Source organism: Vanellus vanellus (assembly GCF_965231255.1).
Source record: "Vanellus vanellus genome assembly, chromosome: 1".
NCBI lineage: Eukaryota > Metazoa > Chordata > Aves > Charadriiformes > Charadriidae > Vanellus > Vanellus vanellus.
In genome coordinates this window covers 126,295,511-126,318,345 of record NC_138905.1, presented here as the reverse complement: position 1 = coordinate 126,318,345, position 22,835 = coordinate 126,295,511, and the positions used below count along the sequence as shown (strand labels likewise).

General features: G+C 39.4%; 1 protein-coding gene across 1 annotated transcript in view; it reads right to left on the bottom strand.

The window, feature by feature from the left end:
• MED14 (mediator complex subunit 14) overlaps positions 1-21,712 on the bottom strand; it is a gene marked incomplete at its 5' end in the record, with an annotated part of 37,532 nt that extends 15,820 nt beyond the window's left edge. Inside the window, 16 exons of the mRNA XM_082492020.1 lie at positions 458-534; positions 964-1,098; positions 1,682-1,876; positions 2,276-2,435; positions 3,990-4,068; positions 4,948-5,073; positions 5,710-5,821; positions 8,344-8,494; positions 9,043-9,175; positions 10,032-10,139; positions 10,510-10,638; positions 12,408-12,537; positions 13,315-13,488; positions 14,178-14,283; positions 19,591-19,617; positions 21,531-21,712. Coding sequence (XP_082348146.1) covers positions 458-534; positions 964-1,098; positions 1,682-1,876; positions 2,276-2,435; positions 3,990-4,068; positions 4,948-5,073; positions 5,710-5,821; positions 8,344-8,494; positions 9,043-9,175; positions 10,032-10,139; positions 10,510-10,638; positions 12,408-12,537; positions 13,315-13,488; positions 14,178-14,283; positions 19,591-19,617; positions 21,531-21,712 — 2,024 coding nt within the window. The remainder of the gene's footprint in view (positions 1-457; positions 535-963; positions 1,099-1,681; positions 1,877-2,275; positions 2,436-3,989; positions 4,069-4,947; positions 5,074-5,709; positions 5,822-8,343; positions 8,495-9,042; positions 9,176-10,031; positions 10,140-10,509; positions 10,639-12,407; positions 12,538-13,314; positions 13,489-14,177; positions 14,284-19,590; positions 19,618-21,530) is intronic.
• Positions 21,713-22,835: the final 1,123 nt, after the last annotated feature.

Here is a 22,835-nt window from a genome sequence, read left to right as displayed (position 1 = left end):
AGTTTTTTACCATGCAGTTGTCTTTTCTGGGATTCCTTGCACTTTCCTGTGCAGTATCAGATACTGGTAATTGTCAAATAACATATGGAGTATGTAAGCCTCTGATCTGATCTAAAATTGCAATTTACATGTTCATGAATCATCACCAAATCTTCCTTAGCACTGTCTGGATTTTAGGATTGAGGACTGTCAGACTGTTTTCAGAGCTCACCAATTTAGGCTAACGAAGGAAAAAGTATAGTTAACTCTGCATCTACTCTTGTTTTCCTCTTTCTCCAGCACTCTTCACAGGAGAGTGAAAGACTCAATAATTAAAAAACAAAACAAAACAAACAAACAAACCAACCAACCAAAAAATCCCCCCCCGATATTTTTACTGTTACTCCCCAAACAATCCTTTTTTTCTCTCAAGCATATGTACAGTAATAAAATGAAACATCGTAGCATATCCTCTTACTTTAATAAACGTATTGCATGGCTGAAGCCGTCTCCTTCTACTTGTACTCCTTGGTGAGGAATATCCATATTAGATAACTAGGAATGAACAAGAAAAATGTTATGCCAAACAAAAAGTCATGAAAAATAACTAACTTTTTCAAGGATTTTTTTTTTCCCTGAGGGTGACAGCTGTTTCACATCTTCAAGCATTGGAAAGCTAAAAAACAGTCTATGCAAATCCAGTATAAAGTTGTCTCCCACCCCCTCCCAGAAGCATGTCTTTCATCTTCTAATTTTCCTTTGTCCCTCAACTTTTCAAGCTTTTTGCAGTAGTTTTGTTTGGTATTAGAGAACCAGCTCTAACAAGACTCAAGCAACCCAGTTTAGAACATCAGTCACCCGGGCTCAGCTGGCAGGGGAACTCCAAAGTGAACACATGACCACAAGTCTGCTGAGTAGTCACATCTACACAAGAAAATCAAGAGTAGTACAGGGGAAGGAAACAAAATATTTTTTAATACATACCTCCATACGAAGCCCTATAAATGGCATATTTGTATCACACATGGCTACAATATGAGCTAGCACTTTATTGAAGGCACACATTTCTCCCGACCGTTTTGGTTTCTTCGGTTCTATGGAACATGGATCACCAGATAACTAGAATTAAAATAAAGACAAATGTACTTGCACATTTGGAGTAAACATTTCGAAAAGATGTCAGAGAATAATCTCATTCATCCAAGTTTTAAATGAATCACACCCTGAATACAAACTCCTGAAAGGATCTGGTCCACTTCAGGACAAGAACAATCCAGTTAAAGTAATTTTATAACCACCTCCTTCCATACAACAGCGTTTACATATCACTAAGCCATGCCAGCCCGACCCCGAGAAGTAACTCAATCAGCCCTGCAAATCTTTCAAAGACTACACCTACATGGCACAAAGCATATCACACAGATACCAGGGCTCTGCGTATACAAGCTACTTTAGCCATCTCAGCACAGTGCTCTGCCTTGGCTCTTTAGAACAGCTAAGGAGGCCTGGTATGAATTAAAAGACAACTGTTGCAGAATATTTTCCCAACATCTCCCTAGGGAAGCAGTCCAGAGAACCAAGCCACAATACAAATAAGATGTCAACCATACAAACTTTTGAAACAAAACTACTAAAGCTGGTATTGATGCTCAGAACATACAGAGCTTTCAGGCTCTAGCCCAACGGCTTTTGAAGCACATACCTTGCGCTTGACACCACTTTTCATTTGTTTTCCACTTTTTGTGTCTAGTACCAACTCTTCAATGTTTGGTTTGAACTGCTGTAGTAAAAGTGCAGTAGCAGGGCTGTCATCTCCTTCAGCATAGCTCACAGAGAGAAAATGGTACTTGTACTCTAGTTCTGTGGGGTTGCCAGGAACATCAAACATCTCTACAACCTATATTTAAACAAAGCAAGAAATTTAGAAGACCCTCAAGCTAAGAATACGTCTATACATCAGTTCAAATCCTCTCCTCCTCAAAGACAAGACAATAGTCTTTTTCAAGATATTAATACTGTGGCTAGGAAAGGGATCCAAGAAGACAAGGAAGACTAAACTTTCAGAAAACATGAAGAGAAAGGGAAAGTTGCTGAGAAAGAAACCTTTATGTCCCCTCCTCTCTATAAGCCTGACTGCTTAACAAACCCGCTGAGTAAGAGAAAGGAGGGAGATGGGAGAGTCGAGGATTACGTCAATCACTTGGTTCCAAATTTTAGAGTTAACAGTACAATAGACAAACTGTCTGGTATATCCATGACTGGGAGCAAAAGATAGAAGCATTTTTCAGTTACTTACAATGTAGTACTGTGGAAGGCGAGTGAGTTTGATAAACAATTTGTGTTTGGAAAGGTTTCCCACTGGATGGCTAGCATAATTAGCTAGTTGGAGAGTTTCACTGCTCACTGTAGGCAGATGTTTTATAGACTGTTTGCAACGTTGCTGTCCAAGCCAGAACCTTGCATTGAAATAAAGGTATTAGTACCCTGAGACTGTATTCTAGTATACTGCTGTTTAGAGCATTAGTGTCAAATTAAGTCAGTCATATTCTAAGTCAACATCTATCATTGCTGCACAAGTTATATACAGAAAGTCACACAGAAAGTTTAATGAGTTTATATTTTCTTATTACTATCTTTACATATTGTATTCATCTTGAGTAACAGATAGCTGTTAATTTAAGAGAAAAAGCCCTGAAATTATTCACTGAAGGAATACATAAATACACAATATGAAATTACAATATTAAAAAGAGACAAATTAAAAAACATGCAGATTACAGTTATTTTACAATATGGGATATTTGATTATTTTTTGGTATAGAAAAGAAAGTCTTTGCTCCCATATGCTGGTAAGCAATACAGAAAAAAAGTCACCAAAGCCAGACATCACTCTGGATTATGTTATAAACAAACTCATTCACCTGAATAAGTCTGGACATGAAGAACCACATGCAAGACACCAAATTTATTCTAATGTTTGGAATTAAACTTTGTCCTGCTCCAATGGATTTTGGCTGCAGTGACAAGGCCAGAAAGCCTAGCTAGGCTTGAAAAAGGGGGTCAAGAAATGTGCGGCCTTGTTTTTCAGTCAAACTTCCACTGAAACCAACAGTGGAAAGTGTGGGTGCTCAGCATCTCTCCATCACGACACATCATGTTTATTCTCGTAGATACATATTAGATATAGCTGTCCTAAACGACATTTCGTGGGACTGCCTAGCTTCCCCAGCACTACCCAAGCCATTATCTCGAGTACATTATTTATAACAAAGGGAGGTTGATTAGTTTCTCCAGGGTGCCAGTGCTTCATGCGTCATCATGCTTCTTTTAGAAGCAAAATTCCTCAAATAGAGGTTTCACCCTGCAATTAGCTCAGAGTACTGGGAATTTCCAAAATGACAGAACAGGTGGAACTTAGTTTTGATGCAGATGCAAACTGTATTTGTATTATTTGCTACAACCTCTTATGGGAACCAAATGCATTTTGTGCTTAAAACTCAGGGCTTTATGGAAGGAAGATTAGAGGTTTAAGCCAGCAAGGGCTGAAATGTCAGAAGATAAACAGCTATTTAAATCATCCTAGGCCACTTCTTGGTTTTTCCTCTGTATTGTGAGAAGAGAGATTGTTCTTGCTGAGAAACAAGTAGAGTTCAGCTGTAGAAACAGTCGAATAAAGGAGATAGAAAATTAACACAAAATGAGATCCTCAGGAAGCAAGTGGTCTGCTACTGACTTAAAGTGAAAAGACTTCATGCGGAGTGTGTGCATAGCAATGCATGAGGCTATGTGTAAGGGGTAGACTAAAGGAGGACTATGGAATCAACTCCAAGCAAAAGCAGAATTTCCTCCACCCATTTAGAGAAGATGGCAAGTACTCAAGATTGCTTAGAACAGCGAGAGAGTATATGCCCTACTGTGGTAAAACACAAAGCCATGCAAGTGTGATCATCCAAAATATGAATATGGTGATTCATTCTATGCAAAATAAGTGAATCATTCAAGTCGCTTACTTGAGCTGCTGAAGCCAAGGAATGATACGCTTCATATCATCATTAACAGACTTCTCTACGTCATCAAGCGTCAGTTGATCTGCAAGAACATTAGGTGAGTGAATGGTCTTAACATCTGCTCTTCAAACAAAATTTTGACCTTTTAATAAAAAAGTCTCATCTAATTTAACAAACAATTAATCACAGAATCATAGAACAGCCCACACTGGAAGGGACCTCGAAAGATCATCCTGTCCAACCCTTCATGGGAAAGGGAGCCTAGATGAAATTATCTAACAACCTGCCCAATTGCATCTTGAAAACCTCCAGTGATGGGGACTTCACCATGTCCCTGGTGAGAGGACTGTTCCAGTGATTGACTGTTTTCACTGTAAGAAAATTCTTTCTTATATTGCGATGAAACCTTTCCTGGTGCAACTTGTATTTGTTGCCCTTTATCTTCTTTATGTGGCTCATTGTGAAGAGAGAGATTAAGACACACAACAAGTGATCCATAACACTTGTAAAACCACAGCAGTATGTTATTAGGCAAATAAACTGAAAGAGCTCACTTTCCTTCTTTTCTTAAGTAATCTGAAACCTGAAGTTAAGACTTGAACAGTAACTCAAGATGTACAAGGTCACATAACAGAATTCTCAATCAGGTCCATACGAAATGACCGCATCCATTAGCAGCAGAATTCAGGAATCATGAGTCATAAAGAATATGCATTGCAATGATGCCTAACAATATTTAGTCTGTTGTCCTCTTAAAATATACCTAACTGAACTGTGACTCTGAAGCACAAAGATCCACTTCTCCATTCCTCAAATGATGACCTAAGTGAGGTGTTCATTTGCATTACCCTTATTTACTTACAGAACTTTGCAGATTTGACAGAACTTTTCAAACAAAGTTAACTCATAATGCAGGATTCTTGCAAGATATTAAATACAACCTGGCTTTGCACCTACTTACCAACACCATACAGCATCAGTTGAAACATTCCAGAGTGGAGATCAACAAATACATGCAGGCACTCTGATCGACCACATGGTTCCAAAATCGGAATTACAAGAGTTGGAAGAGCCGTCTCAATGAATGCTAAATAAAAACTGATGTTAACAATTTGCCACAAAATTCAAGCTCATCGTATTAAAACTTAGCCCATTATAATAACAAAACTTGTTTGCTTTCATAGAAGCAATCTTCACTTGCACATTATTACACTGTTAACATAAAGATGGAACTGAATATAAGAATTTCTCTGTGAAAACAGTGCTAGTAACAAACCAACAAGAAAAGACAGACCAAATTTGAAAGAGATTATTAATCCTTGAACATCTTTTAACTCACCACTTCACGATTATAAGCTCAATTCAAATCCCAAGTTTCAGCAACAGTTTAAGCAACATCTCATACAACGCTAGCTCAAGAAAATGAAGGATTTGCTTTCAATTCTGAACACGTGCAATTTTTTACAGTAGACAACTTTTAATGCTTCAACCCAGATTATAATGCTCTACAAGCTTCCTCTATTATACTGCATTTAGAGGTATGAGTATTCTACAATTATCAATGCAGAATAATTTAAAACTGTCTTGCTAATTCTGAAGACACCTCCCTTTATTTTTTCATATTTTTATTTAAGTTAATGAAAACAAGAAACACCAAGAAGGAAACCATTCCTAGGCACAAACGGAAACTAACTTGAAACAAACTGCAGTAGAAAATACATACAATTGTCATTAACGTTGTAGGTCTTAAGAATGGCTTTCAGCTCCTGAAGTTTTTGATGAGATCTTGCATGGACACTGTCTATTAGGAGTTTTTCTATTGATAGGTGGTCAATCTGTAAAAAAGGAATGTACTTGAGCGAGGTTGATGTGTAGACTTTATGCACTAGCACACTGGAACAAAACCACTTAACTTAATAAAACGATCACTTCAGAAAGAATTTCCTTAGAACTGTGGTAAACCAAATGAACTATTAAGTTGAATATTTGGATCACTATAAAATACAACAAACTAACATAAGATTCTGTCTGTGCAGCAGGCAGCGGGAAGGGTTTTGAGAGAAAACTAGAAGAAAATTTAAAAGAAAAAAAGTTTCACAAACTATGCTGTTACCACTCCCTATGCAGACCCACTTGTTCTGGATCCAGGCTGGAGTATTTTCCAGCTTAGCATGCATCTGTTTATAATTAGCTTAATCTAAGGGAAAAAAAAAAAAACAACCAACCAACAACCCCCCAAAAATAACACTCAAGTTGTGGTTGCCTCTACACAAACACATATGTAGCTGTAGCATGAAACACAACACACTAGTTTTAGTCCTGCCAGTGGGGTAGCAATTCAGTGAAGATGCATTGCATGGCAGACACTGAGTATGAGCAACCCAGAAGTATCTAGAGGCTGTTGTACTGCCAGTGCTGAAGCTCATGCCACCACTTATATTCACTATAGCTTACTTGTGCAACCTAAATTAAAGCATTTGCATTTCTATCTATTCACATTACAGTCATATTATTTACATATTTTGCATAAACAAAGCTACAGATTACTGCAAAGCCTTTTTCTAGTTAACCCCACATTGCTTTGAAAACTGTTCAAGGTGAATTAAACTCAAATTTTACTCTGGTATAAAAGATAAATGCAGAAGAGGTTTATACCAGAACAGAATTATACAGAATTTCAGTACATGCCTTCATATTAATCAGAATGACCTTCCCCTAAAGACTAGCTTACCAAGACAAGGCCTTAAAACTCAGCAGCTGCTGTGACTTAAATCTTCCTCACAAACAAGTAACTACAGGTTCTACAGCTAAATCCAATTTTCAGTAGGTCAATGTATAATAACCTCATTTAGACAAACATATTTGTTCATGCCACTGTTTTATATAGTATCTTAAATAGCACATTGTGTTTCTGTCTATCTACGTCATTACAGCTGAGATCGTTATTCAAACACTAGAACAGCAGTGTATATACCACAGCTGATAAATTCTTAAGCTCAGAGCAAGTAGTTATAAAGGGACTCAGCATTAACTTTGATAAATCTCAAATTTACAGTGCCCTTATATCTTAATCTACAGTCTGTACACCTGATTCAGTGAGCTTAAATTGCATCAGCTCCAGTGGAACTTCAGCAGATGTTCTAGAAAACGCACGTTTTCCTGGATTTAGGCAAAAATATAGTACCTTCACTAAATTACCTGTCTATTTAGAAGCCTAAATATGCTAATTTAGGCTCTTAAATGAGTAAATTTAGTATATATGTACAATACTAATAGTAGAATTTCTACTCTAGAAGTAGAGTAGAAGGCTACTATGCTTCACTAAGTCTCCCACATTCCTCTGTAGCCCAAACATATGAAGTTCTCGACATTCACCACATAGAGACTTGTCTGTCAGACTTGGTAAACAAGATGGGCCAAAAGGCTCAAATAAAAAGTATGTACAGTAGGTGAAGACTATCATCAGTATAAAGTTCTGTAAGACAGGTGAAGAAAGTGAGCTGGAGAGTTTTTCCCTGTGGAAAAACTGTACTGAAAGTTTGACAACTATACCATTCATTCCAGTTTATTAAAACACTGTAAGAAATAATGACAAACATACATCCTGATACATCACAGCCAGACCTGCTGAGGATCTTACAGAAGACTAATTATAAAACCTAGAACGCAGTTTCTCTTAGATATCATTAACCAAGATCTAGAATTAGACCAGCAGAGCCTTACCTAAGTAGAAGTGGACTGCAGTTACTCATTTCGGATCATTTCAACAATCCCACCTTTAACATACATGAATTTGAACAGTACAAAGGCACATTTAAACAGGCCACATGACAAAATCTGGTAAGTGATAATGTAAAACCAAGCTTTGCCTAACACTTGTAACAAGCAAACCACATTAGCTCTTTTACATTATGATTTGGAAATCTTGTGCAAGAGTTCTCTAAAGTGTATAGAACTGCTGGGTAGCCAACTCAAGCAACATGGGGAAGCTGATTTTCAGAGGAAGTTTACACAGCATCAAGACAGGAAAGGGAAGAACTCGCTCTCTGTAAAGCATTTCAAGCCAAATGCTAACCATAACCGAAACTTTGCTGTTGTTTCCCCCCAGCCTCTGCATTCTGTCTCCTAAGTAGTATATAACGCACATGTGTAATTTTTAAGATTATGTCAGGGCCAATAATTTGTAACAATAATTTTAGGTCTCAACATAAAAACAACTCAACCCAGAGTAACTGCTGACTAGAAAACTTAGAAACAGCTCTTTAAATTGAATCAAAGTGAAGCAAACTGACAGTGCAAAGCATTTTTAAGTTTTTGATTTATAAACCTAGACGTCTACTGCAAAGCAAACCTTTACCTTCATGGCTCTTTCCATCAGTTTGGAATCACAGGCTGGCAGTGGAGGCTCATGAGATATTTGTAAGGGTTTTGAGACATCAGTCTCATCAATTTTAATAGTGACCTTATGAACAGACGCAGTCCCTGTTTTCCTGCCAAGCACCTGTTGACTTAAAATAAATAGAAGAATTAAACCATGTAACTGGAATAGCAGAAAATATGCTTTTCAGTAGCTAATCCTTGATTCTGAGAGTTCTGGTTAAAAATAAGATTATGTCAGCTGAACTGAAAAAAGCATTTGTTTTAGTTTACATTGTAATGCAAAACTGTTGGTAAACTACGATTACATAAAGAAGTTTTAGATGGCTGTAAATTCAACACAGAAGAGTAATTGCATTCTTTTTAAAATTTTATCTAGTGCAAGTCAAGCAATAAGTATAGTAAAAGATTGACAAAGAACTAATTAATTTATTTAGGTATCTGCATAAATATGAGCTATATTTATAACTATATAACTATTCTTCTCCTGTACATTGATGTACATCCCTCACTTTTTTGCAAGTGAAGCAACATGTTTAGGTACTTAACTACAAGAATTTAGGAGTCTCGCATCAAAAAGAAAGTGTAATTCTGAAAATTCTGGCTCAAGCTTAGTAAATTAAAACACTCTTGTTATTTCATTTATTGTTTGTTAACAGCCCCTTTAAAATTAACTTACTTCCAAACAGACAGCGAGAGACATTTCCCTGCATGATAACGCTCTACTTGCACAAGGTCACCCCAACGCTCTCGAATCAGCATTAGCGTTTGTGAATGCAAAACTTCCAACTGAAGTGCTAAGCAGAAGGAGTCTAATGAACAGAGTTAAGAAAATATAATACCTCCAAAAAGTCTGCACACTACATAAATCCATTTGTCACTGAAGTCAGACAAGATGCTGTCTGAAAACACACTAATGTTCTAATCCAGAGAAAAATACATTAAGAGCATCAAATATTTCTCAAAGTTTTTTTCTTTCTTTTTTTTTTTAACACTTATTTAGAGCAAGGTGTTAGACAAGTGTCACAATGGCTTTATTTTACAGATTTTAACTCTGACCATCTTTTAGGGAAAAGAAGATCACTAACAAAGAAATTCAATTCACCCTATAGTTAACACTAACCCATGGTCACCCTAAAATAACACTATTCTGTTTGTTTCTGCAGAAACTGTTTCACTGAAAACCATTTCACATTGTCAAGCAATTCCTTTGCACATAGAAACCATTGTACTACATCCTGCACATGCTATACCTCATGTTATTATTCACACAGGTGCAATACAGTTAACACACCATCACCACCTTATTGCAATTCTTGGTCACAAGAATTGTCAGCTCCCAGCCCTTCCTTGTCAGCTCCCAGACCTTCCAAATCAGCACTGTATCCACCTCTGAAATTAGCATATGCAGCCAGCTGCTGCTGCACTGACCTACGACACAACCTGCTGTCTTGAGTACCTCACATTTACCTTTGCTGATTAAGTGTGTACAAACAAATTTTACACGCTGGGACCTGAGCATAACTGTTTCCAAGGCTATCAGTTTTACTCCACATCCAGACATTTCCCCCTAGCTCAATAGGGAATCAACCTTTCTTGACCTCCAGCTACTAGGAATACCAAGGCTACATTAAACAACTTATTCAGAAGCAACTTTCAGAAGGATACGCAGACAGCTGTACATGTCCTGAAGTGGTTTTTCATCAGCAAACAGCCGTGACTGGACCAACTGATGGATGAAGTTGATCTGCATGCTGTGAACCAAGGCTCGACCATCTTTGATGAATTAAAAATAATTCACATTAGACATCAAGAAACTACATATTTAAAATAATTAAATAATTTAATAAAGTAAAGAGAAAAAAAAAAAGATACAACTACTAAGCAATTTCCATACCAGCATTTCTAATAAAATAACAAAATCCTTGGTTTAATCTGGAAGTTTCAGTCAACTACACTGTCACAGTCTACCATTGTTAACGTATTAAAAGTGCATAGAGCAAGGTGAAAACACGACAAGTATATACTGATTCATTATCTTATATATACGCAAAAGACGCAGTATAAACAAGACTTATACAGCATCAGAGATAAACATCGTGCTAAAAATGAAGTGTAAAGGCTTGATTTTTTTTTTTTTTTTTACCGCCAGTTTCCTTGTCTTCAACCAAAATTTCCAGTTTGAGAAGGCGCCAGGGGATGTCAGGGTCATCACCCATCACTGTCAAGGTGGCCTCAAACTCACCCTCAACTCGGAACTTCACACGGCCATTGGCTAAAGAAGAAAAAAACATTTTATTTTGCTCAGTCTTCTAAGATGCCTCAAAATATCAGCGTGGTAGTTCCTGGCACTCACAACAGATTACTTCCCTATGGTTTCTGGTCTGTTGCATATGTTTCTGTGCAACTCTGAAGACTTCAGTTGCTTCTGCAACCAACCAGTGTCAATAAGCAGCATGGACAGATATACCAAACTGTCCTGAAGAGCAGTACTTTAGTCACGATAACTCGTTAACACTTGTGCTACTACAATACAGAGTAACATTGATCTAACTGCCAGCCTGACAAGTCACACAAACAAAATGTCTCGCTGAATTTTTCCAATTCTTTGCTACATCAAAAATGAATACTCTAAGCGATATTCAAAAGAGATTCAGAACATGATCTCAGCCGAGGCTGAAATCTTAAAAAAAAAAAAAAAAAAAAAAAAACCAAACCAAAACCAACAACACCCTAAAACCAAAACAACCAACCCTGGAAACACATCTCACTGCAATCCATTTATTTAACCTTAAAATATTGTTACTCAATTTTCATGTGATGAAGATAATCTTTTGCATAACATTATATATATGCACACAAGCAAAGATTATGTACACTATTTATCTAATTGACATACATATCCTCACGCCTTTGTGAACACTGCTATCAGTTTCAAGAGCTGGAAAGAAAAACTGTCAAAACTATGTAAGAAAGGTCATAAAGAGAATGAGTGGTAGAGCAAACAATTTAGTACAAGTCGTTACTGTAACCTGTGGGTCAACCTTCTTCTCAATCACTTAACAAAATATGCCATATAGCTTTACAGTTACAGACATATAGAAATATTCCTATAGAAATTTTAACCACTTTAACTCTCTCATTTTGAAAAGCATTTCAGACATGCTCTTAAAACAAACGAAACCACAAACGAGAAACTATTAGTCATTGAATTGTTTAGTTAACTGAAAGATCTGAAGAGCTCAGACATATATCCATTTATACTTCCGTTGGACAAAAATGGCTCCAATACTGATATTGCAAGCATTCACACAGGGACCAGTGAAAACTACTACGAAGATTTTTCAGAAACATCTTCAATCTAGGTCTGTGGGGTATGGTTTAAACGTGGCTAACCCTGTCTTAGTTAAAAGCATGGACTAGGTCCATTGCAGCCCTATTCTCTGCCATTCTGCAATAACCTAGTCCAGTTTATAGACATCCTTCCTGTAAAACAGGTCATCAGTGTCTACCACTACTTGGGCTAAAGGAAAACAGAGATCTGAAAACAGATAGAGAGATCTGGCACTGCAGTGAGCCACTGAACAAAAAGCATGCATAAATATGAACAAATTATATGCATGAAGATGAATACCAAAAACAGATTAAAAAAAGCAACATTGGAGTGACTTGTTTAAGCTAAAGTTCAAAGAGTTTCTACAGAAACACCTAACAGTTTACTCAAATTGCATTTTAAAATTAACTTAAGATAACGCAGTTGCATTGTTAGGCCTAAGACTCTTTTGTAACACATTTGCTGAAAGAGCAAGACAATGTCTACAACCTTTTGCCATTAACTACACAGGATTTCTTCTTGAAAGTAAATAATATTTCAGCAATATTATAAGTGCCATCATTTTTTCATGTCATACAGAGACAGGATCCCAGTCTTAACAGATGAAGCATGCCTAATGGTCGGTCTTTTAGCTTTGCTTTAGCACTAAAACAAACATTTAAAATCAGCCTGGAATAATGTATTCTTCAAAAAGTAATTCCAGTTCTTACCAACTGTAAGATTTGCCAGCTGTGGAGGGAGATCTGTAGTCACTAGTCGATGTCGAAGAATCTGGTTTAGCTGATGAAGTGTGGTTTGCTTCTCACTCTTTGTTATTGGGTCAGGAGGGATTATTTTATCCTGTTAAAATAAACACAAACATGTCTATATATCTCAAACATGTATAATACATTGACAGTAGCAATGGTGAAAACTAACCAGACAAGAAGTCTGAAAATATAAATACTACAGGACATTACACACAAGTGAAGTTTTATATCTTACACTAAGATTTGTTTTCTAGTTGATTACATTTTACCTGAGGCTGACGACTGAATAAATTGCTCAACAAGGCTCAATTAAATAAATTCATGGCCTTACATCAGGCAAAACTTGTTTTTAAAGACTAAGATTTGAAAGCCAATCCTTATCTGTAGCTATAGATCTAAGTCACAGGTCCTACTGCTTATATTACTTCACAAAATCCTGTTATTCTGCATTTTAACAGTAAGAAAAGGCAGCAGCATTAAAAAGAGCTGTTAAATATTTCAGTCCATTTCCAAATACAGGCAAAACCTCTAGGAACAACAGATGTCAGTAACTCCTTTTCACTCTTCATTTTTCTAGGACGATGGCTTAGCACAAGCAAATACTTAAAGAACCAAGGAAGAGGAGCTGCTACTGTACTCATCCTAGAGCAGAACTAGTTTAAATGGAGAGAATACTTTACTGGGAAACAATAACTTATTCAAATAGGAAGTGCTCTGCACGAGAAACTGAAGCTACAGAGACTTGGCGCTAGGCCTGTATTAAACTACAGTTCCATTTGCACACAGACAATTAGTTTCATCAACATGCATTTGATACTGTATAGGGCATTTCCCCCCCCCTCCCCAGACATATGGCAGGATTATTTACCCTAATGCAGGTAGGGAGACGCGGGTATGATCCAGTTGTCAGAACATCAATAGCATACGGGATAGCAAAACTAGGTAGACGAGCATGAACCAAAGCATCTCTAGCTAGTGATGCCAGACGATCAGCAGTGTCCACAAACAGAATGGCTTGCTGATCTAAAAAACTTGATATCATCTGTAGAGGACAAGGAGGGGAAGAAAAGAAAAAGAAAAAAAGAGGTATTCGTCCAAAAAATGCACAAATCACTGCCCCTTTATATTCAGTTCACCTAGTGCGCATGACTAAGGTGATTTTAGCTGTCACTTCCAATTCAAGTAATCACATCTATAAAACAAAGAAAGAATTAATATTCTGGCCATTTCTTACATTCATATGCAAGGACACTTTAAATCTGCATGCCATTTCTGATGCTGTGGAGGATCTGTAAAGCCTCACAGCTGTTTATCTGATGATTGCTACTGGAATGCAATCATACTGGTTTCTAATCACTTGGGACTTGGGTTTTTTTGCAACATTCTGGACTTTATTCTTATTTGACCAAAACCAGGATGGAAGTGTTAGTAAGAACTAACACACTGAGATCACCATCTTCCCTGCCCTATCACCTAATCCCAAAGTGCTCCTGAAACTCTGTGCAGACAAGCCTTTCATTTTTTGACACTGTTGAGTTTTTGGGAACATGAACTGCTGAAACACAAGAATATACAATTTCTAAATAGGAAAAAATTGGTTATAACTTAATATTCATTTGCCCGTAAAACAGGCTTTTTTAAAAAAACTTCTATGGTAATGAGAAGTTAGGCTGTACCAAAATCCCATATCACCTAGAGATTATTTCATACCAAACTCTATTGCTAACTTACCGCACATTTTTCCACCTTTCCAGCATTATTAGCCCATTTGACTAAGGCTAACAAACGAACAAACAGTTGACGAGTGCGACTTGCAAACTGCACTATTTCTATTTTTCTGGAAAAAAAAACACAAATGTACGTTAAGCCAGTGCTCAGATATATAATAAAGCAGCAATTTAACTCTGTGAAACAAGGTGGTGGTGGGGAAGACCACAAAACCCCCCACCCTTTTACCTTCCTCTCCATTCCAGCCTTGCAAAGTAATTGGGATAAGGAGAAATTACCAATAGTCAATTATCCTCCCACCCTGCTTTGTATGAAATAGTTAAAATGAGGCAGTGTATGGTTGCATGTCTTAAGATGTTTTTTTTTTCGTAAACGAGAATGTAATAGCACACCCAGATTTCCCTCCTTCATTACAGCTCTACATTGTAGATGCATTAGACAAGACACACAGATATACAATGTAGACCTGTAATACTATACCCTCTGAAATACCATTTCATTTACTGTTTATAGAGGTTTTCCTCCCTTTCTACACCTTCAATTCACCAATTTCACCATGGCATTCTAGTTACTTTGGAAAAAAACAACCCCAAACCTAAGATGTTTTCCTGATATGGTTTTCTAAAGTAACAGAAGCATTTGGACAAAAATAACATTAATCAGTGCAACAGATATTGGCTTCTACCAAACAGAAGTCGTATCTCCTTCTGATCATAATCTGTAAAACACATACTTGTAATATAGATAGAGCCTGTTTCTGCTGAAAGCGCTGGTGTAATGAGGTTAACTCTTATGTGCAATAAGTAAAGCATTATCTTCTTGTAGCAGATGAACGTTTAGGCCAGAAGCACAACTAATACCATCTGGTCTGGTTTCTTGCATTACATACTACAAACCTCATCCAAGAACTCAGGCATTAAGCTAGTAACTTCTCTGTGTTCTAGAGCATATGTTTTAGAATGGCATTCAGCCTGATATTAAGGTTTTCAACTTGTGGACAAGCCGCTATATGTATATACTGCTCTAATAGTAACCACACTATGAAAACAAGATGTTGATAATTTTGAAAGATTCAGAAAAAACTCTATGGGATTTGAAAGATGTCTACAGTGAGACTTTAGAAAGCCAGTAATCTCTCTGACAAACTCCATATAGAAGTTGCAAAAATTTCGTAGTTATATCAATCAAATTTCTGTGGTGAAAACAGCATGATAGCAAGAAAAATTCAAACTGATGTTCTGTGACTGGGAATCAAAAGCAGACACCCCTCCAAGCCCCCTCAAAAGGGCAGAAAAAAACACAGCAATTTAATAATGAAAATTATTGATAAAACTAGACACATTATTCCAGTAACTGTTCCATTAATACCACGTGTATGAAGTTACAGAAGACTTGTTACTTCTACTTGACAGAATCCTGCTTCCAGAACCATCACCATCATCCCTGAATGACAATTGTGGTGGTAATTCACATCTATCTACTTCTCTACCAAAAACCCAGTCTTTCAATTTTGCTGCATTCCCTTGTCCTTCATTATAGATATAGGACCTTATGCTGGGCTGCACAAAAAAAAAAAAAAAAAATTATTCAAGGAAGATGAAACTTAAGGAAAGAATACATTTACAAGTCCTGTAAAATCAAAGCACATTAAAAAGCTTTCTAATGACCATGGTACTCAGTGCATTCTGTACCCTGGTCTTCAGTGGTAAGTTCTGATCTCAGGGCTTTCAGATCCTTCAAACTACTGGCTAAGTCTGGGGGAGTGAAGCATTAGCTACATTAAAAGTATATAAAATTAAGGACCACTTAAACAAGCTTGACATACAAAAGTCCATTGCAGCAGATAGGACGCATCCAAGGGTGCCGAAGGAGCTGACATGAGCCACTGTAAAGTTGCTCTCTATCATTTTCAAAAGGCCATAGTGATCAAAGGCCTTCATGACTGGAAAAAGGCAAAGATCACACCCTTCTTCAAGAAGGTCAAAAAGGATCTAGGGACCTACAGGCCAGTTGGCCTAAGCCCAGTTAAGAAGAAAATGTGTAAAACAAATCTTTCCAAAAGCTATGTCCAGACAAATAACAAACATGAAAGTAGTCTGGGAACAGTCAGCACAGATTTGCCAAGGGCAAACCATCCCTGATCAACGGAACTGCCTTCTACAGGATGAATGGCTCTGTGATCAAGGGGAGAAGAGAAGATGCATTTACATTGACTTTTTCACAGCTTTTGACAAGATGTCCCATAGCATTCTTGTAGCCAAGCAGGCAAGATATGACATGGGTAAGTGGACTACAAGGTAGATGAAAAACTGGCTGCAGTGCCAGGCATAACAGGCTGTGACTGGCTACCAGCTGGACTTCTTTAATGATGGTTACTAGTGGTGTTCCTTCAGGGTCAATACAATTTAACACCTCCATCAACAACCCGCATGATGTGAAGGAATGCACTCTTTGGAAGTTTGCAGGTGATGCCAAACCAGTGGGTGCGAAGAGAGGGACTTCAGCTGGTTGACAGGAACCTCATGAAGTTCAGCAAAACCACATCAAAGTCCTGCATCTGGAACCAAACAATCTCATGTAACAGCACAGGCTGGGTGCTAAGCAGCAGCTCTGCAAAAGGGGACCTGGGGGTCCTGGTGGACAAGTGAACAAGTGTCAGCAATGTGCCCTTGCAACAATGACAGGCTGTATTAGCACAGGTGCAGCCTAGGGGATCATTCACCTTGAGTCAGCATGTGTGAGACTGCATCTGAAGCACTATGTCCAGTTTTGTACTTCCTAGCCAAGAAAGATACTGCTGTACAGAAGTGGGTTAGGGGCTGGACCACATGACATACAAGGAGGAGCTGAGGAAGCTGTATTTGTTTATGTTTAAGAAGAGAAGGCTACAGTGAGATCCTACTGCCATCTTCAAATATCTAAACGGGTGTTATAGAGAAGATGGAACCAGACTCTTCTCAAAAGTGCAAAAGGCTGAGGGACAACAACCACAAACTAAAACAGTGAAAAACTAGTTAGACATCAGGAAAACAAAGAAATACACAGTGAGGTGATCAAAAACTGAAGTAGGTTGCCCAGAAAGGTTACAGGATTTCCATCCTTGAAAATATTTAACTCAACTGGATATGAGCCTGAGCAACCTGAATCAACTTTGGAGATACCTAGTCCAGCCCTTTGCTTGAAGTAAAAGACAGTTGCAAAGTACCAATCCAACCAAAATTATTACCTGTGTCTATGAAGGAGTGAAATCACAGTCATCTTGTCATTAGAAAAGAATGGAACTCAATGTTTCACAAGAATTAGGTGTGTATTTGCACTGTTGTTGAAGTCATGAGTAACATGTTTTTATAACAGTTCTGAATACCTTTTTAAAAAAATCTTGTGTAGCTGACAGAGTGTTTGTTTCAAGTTTGAGAAGTAACAGTCTTGTTCAGTAACTACTGCAAAACTTGCAGGAAAACAGCCTATTTTTAGGAAAACAGTATGTTTACGTAGTTCTTGGAAGTATTGTACCAATAAGTATCTTCTAAATACTTCTCAGCAAGAACCGTTCATTCAGGAATGCAGGCATAAGGTTTTACCTTTCATTTCCCCACAACAAAAGACAGGACCTTGGAAAGTCATTATAATCCAAGTTCCAGTTAAATCTTATATATCTATTACTGTATTTAGATAAAAGCTTCCCACATATTACACTTCACTGGAGGATAAAGAGGAAAAGATAAAGAATACTGAGCAAAAAACAGTCTCCATTATCAAGAAGCAAGCCCTTGGATTTCCCTCAGAACTCAGTACTATTAATTTTACACCACGGTACTAATGTTTTTTTCAATTCAATCACTTTCTTGTTGCAAAAGTTATTTATTCCTATCATTGATAACTAATAAATGACCCTTTACAAAGAAAAGCCATGTTATACTATGAGGCATATTTTCCCATCAGTTTTTCTTATCACAGCATCTTTTAGCTAGTGACTGTAGTAACGAACTTAGATTTTACATGAACTTTATTAGAGGATAATACCATCACATCTTCACCAAAGTATGTATGCCATGTTACCAGGCTAGCTTGAGGAAACAGAGCTTGAAGCCCAACTACTGCTGCCATTATGGCCCCCAAAGTTAGGAACAATAGATTAATTTGGATAAGTAAACTACATTCCTTACAGATTTCCTCCAAGAGCTGGAAAGTCACTTCACCAAGAAGAGTTGTAAGTAAAATCTAACAAGGATGTGAACATTTAATTTCAAAACAATTTCAATTGCAGGACATTCTTTGTAACCACTGAAGGCTGTCTTATTTTCTTTTATCTGTAATCCATTAGGACTTAAGTTGTTGCTCCAGACCTGTGTGCCCCACAAAGCAGATTCCAGCTTTACCCAGAAATGCTAAACATCTAGATAGGAGAACCCCCCCTCCCCAGTACAAGTGAGCTCTGGACCCCAGTGGAACATAATTTCCTCAGCAAATAGAGTGATAATTAAAAAATAAACAAACAAACAACAAACAGATTATTTATCTTAATAAAATAAGGGAAAGGGGCACAAGGAATCATCCAAGGTTATGATTCCCTGAAAATGGGATTAATTCCAAAATATGTTATGGGAGTTTTGGAAGATTTGAGATAACCAAATTAACAATCATCTTGGTACATAGTGCTCTATTAACAATATTAGGAATATCGTAGCTACTATATGTCTCCAAAGAAAATTAGGTCAATTAGCATGTCAACACAAATAAAAAAGCAAACAATTTTCTGACAGCTTCCATAAAATTTATTCAAAGAAATAAAAAAGTAAATCAAGTTCTTTCATCTTGAGGGGTGGGGTGGAGTAGGGGGGTGTGTGTGGGAAGGGCTTTTCTGGTCTCTTACATTTGTTTTCCAACAATCTTCACACTTCAAAAACACATAGAACAGAACCAGAAAACAGTGCTCATGATAAGAAAGATCGTGCAACACGGAAAAAAGCAGAAAAGAGGTTTTTACCTTGTTTTAATTGTTGAACTGCTTTTTCTGAACAAAAAGTTTCTTTATCATACTAACTAGAATCTATTTAGGTTCTCCAGTTCCCTTTCACATCAGCTTTGCTGTCACTTCATTGCTTCAAGATTCATGAAGAGAAAAATGTCCTTAACAGAGTTCAACTACTCTAACAGCAACAGTATGATACTGAACAGTGCAACAACAAAAAAGCCCAAACAACAACAAAACCCAACAAAAACTAATATTGCCACAGATGCTGAGAAAAATCTTGAAACTATGTAGTGACAGCAAGACAAACAAGGCTTACTTTCTCGCATAAAATCTAAAATTAGGAGAAAAACTTTTTATTTAAACAGTTCTATATTAATCTTAACATCCTAAACAAAGTCCTGTATTTTAACATGTACTACAGATTGTCTTACTGCAACTCACCTTTCCATATCGGTTTTTCTGGGTAATCTACATATAAAAAAAGAAAAAAAAAGTAAGGCATATTATATATTGTTCTATTACATTTCAGACTACCAGAAATTTTGTTAGTAACTTTCAACTAAGTACAAGAAGAACTACTATATACCTACAAAGAGCAATTCAAAATTTCTACGATTGCAAATGTTTCATGAATACAATGAAATTACACGTGTGATAAAGGAAGTAGCTTGACAACTCTAGAAAGCAGCCTAGTTAAGGGGTGAAAAAAATGAAATCAGGTATATAATAGCACCACAGGGCACATGCCACTACTCTGTAATAGGCAAGCTAGAACTGGTCAAACTAATTTAAAAGTTTGATGAAAGGTGCTGGAACCCTAAGATTTCTGCTAATCTAGTGAGCCACATAGTATCACTGCCTGTGCTTTGTAATTGATGATTCTCACTAAGCATCCATGACTAGAGTTACTTAATTCATAGTAGCAATCCTAGAACACCTGCAGCAGGTGTTAAAATTGGTTGTTTCCTGACTTGCCTGAAATGAGTTCTTTCCCTTTTTAATCAATCTAAAAAGTGGAGAAATACAATACTCTAGAACTTTATCAACGACCTGGGTGACAGATGCTACCACAGATAGGGGACTGTATTTCTGTAATGTTCTACAGGCATCACATTGGAAAAGTATTTTTTTTTTTTTTATTCTAGGATTAGGCTGGTGCTGGTAAAAGAATGAGAAAACATTTTGTTGGAGGGAAGGAGGAGAATACTTTCCAGCTGGGCTTTCTACTAGCCAAATCCATATTTATGGGGAAATACCGTGGAAAAATTCAACTCACTCTGCTTTTTGGAAGGGACATCACATAACTTATAAACTACTTGGTGAATCAAAGTGCCCAAAGCATTCCTCATGTACTGTTCACACTACTCTTTATTTTGTACCTTAATGATTTACTTAAGTCAAAAGGACCTGTTCTAAACCTTAAAACAAGAATGAAGGACATCACAGCCACATGCTCCTACAAGAACGCATACAGCACCAATTACTGTCTGCACATACCATAAACATACAGGAAAGACTTCTTGAATGACATTTTGGAAGTTCTTCCAAAGCAAACTAAAATTCTAAAACTCCTCAGCCTTTCCAGAGTTTGAACACTCTTAACCCCAAGTTGAGCAAAACACTGTTTGCATACTTACCAGATATGGTATTTTGCAAGAACTATATCTATTTTTTTCCATTTGTTCTGTATGTCACTTCTTAAAACATACAGGTTCCCCACAAGAACCTCAAAGGTTAAACAAACTAAAAGGGAAAGAGGTTTATTCAGAGTCCAAATGCTTTCATTAAAGTTTTTCTTGGCCCAAAAACATTCCTTTCTTTTGCCACTTCAAACGCAACAACATCAGCACAGCAGATCATAGAGTAAATGTAAATAACTTATTTTCTTTCCCCCAAATAATCAAATGGTATTTTAAAAAGCACACAGGTAACTCAAGGAGTTACAGCATCTGAAAATACCTCAGTTCTACACGTTCAAGTTTTGTGTATGTTGATATCAGTACTGCCACTACCGTTGGGTTTTTTTGACAGTAACTTGGGGGCAAACAAGCACTTATCCAGACAATCTGCACTCAGCTGCTCTGCATTCCTCACCATCGTTTTCCCTCTCTTTATGAGAGATCACTCAGCAGCTTCCGCTAGGCCCCTCAATACAGCCCGATGCAGAGGCAAACCCGCACGAACAGGGCATTTCCCCGGGCTGGGAGAAGGGAAGGGGACAACCATCTCCCCCCTCTCCAGCCCGGCCGGGCTCCGGAACAGATGCCTGGCGAGGCCTCCTCATCCTCCCGGGATGCCGGGAGGCGGCACCGCGAGCACCGGCAGCCGGGCAGGGAGCGTGCCGGGTAGGGGGGGGGGGGGCGGGAATCTGGGGCACTCACAGGTCGGCCAGTACGGTGAGCTCGGCGTAGGTCCGGTGCAGGAGGAAGTCGATGAGGGTGCTGAGCCGGTAGCCGGGGCTGGCGGCGGCTGTCACGGCCCCGGGGGCCGGCGGGGCCGGGGCTGACGCTGGGCCCCCGCCGGCCGGCACCAGCTGGTTACTCTCCAGCTGCACCGGCGCCATGGCGGCAGCGGCGGCGGCGGCAGCAGGAGGAGGAGGAGGAGGAGGAGGAGGAGCAGGAGGAGCAGCAGCAGCAGCAGCAGCGCCTCAAACCCGGGCAGGAACCGCTCGGCAGCCCCGGGCTGCCGCGGCACTCCCGGCGGGACCGGCACCCGGCCCGCAGGGAGAGAGAGGTGGGGGGAAGAGGCCAACAGTAGGGGCGGGCGCGGCCCCCGACGCTGAGGCGAGCGGCGGCGGCACCGAGTGGGCTCTGCAGCGCTCAGAGCCCGCTTGGCGCAGGGGCCGCCGCCATGTTGGGGGCACGGAACCGGAAGCGAACAGCTGTGGCAGACCGGAAAGAGAACCTTTCCGGGAAAACCTAACTCTGGGGGGGTGAGAGGGGGGAGCCGGGACCGCGCTCGAGCGGGCGGGGCCGGCAGGTGGCGGCCGCGGGGGGGCCGCGCGCGCCAGCCGCGGAGCCGTTGGTGCTGGGCGTCGCTACCGCCTGAGGGCTGGCCGGCGGGCGGGCGGGAGCGGCGGCGGGTTGGCGCGTCGCCCGCTCCGGCACACCTCTCCTGAGGGCCCGGGGTGTGTGGAAGGGCAGCAAGGCCGGGCTGGGCGCCGGTCTCGGACGGCGGAGAGGCTGGAGGGGCCGAGCCCCGCTTGCCTGGTCGTGGGGCACGGCCGGGGGTGAGGCGCGGCCGGGAGGGGAAATGGCGCCGCGCTCGGGAACGAGCTGAGCTGTCGGGTGGAAGGGCTTGGAGGCAGCTGCCTTCCCTGAAGTGCTTCCCGGCAGCGCCGCGATTGAAACGTCTGTAAAATATAAGGAGGGGAGGGACACGAGGATGGCTCTCGCATTGTATCTGCCCGCGTTGATGAAACACGGGGTGAAGGAGAACCGGATTACAGATTTAGCGCCTCAAAGAGCCTTTGATGCGGTTCTTTAGGCTGTCAAGGAAACAACGGTGTGTGTTAGGCGCTGGGTTGGCTAATCCCTTCCTAATGACTTGGGAAATGTGAAGCATTTGTGAAGGGTGCAAAGCGATACCGGGTAGTCGAGAGCAGAGGTAGCTGGCTGTGCATCCTCCTTTGAAGTCGGTGTTAAAAGCTAGGGGAAGGGGCAGTGAGCAGTGGAGCAGTCGGTGGG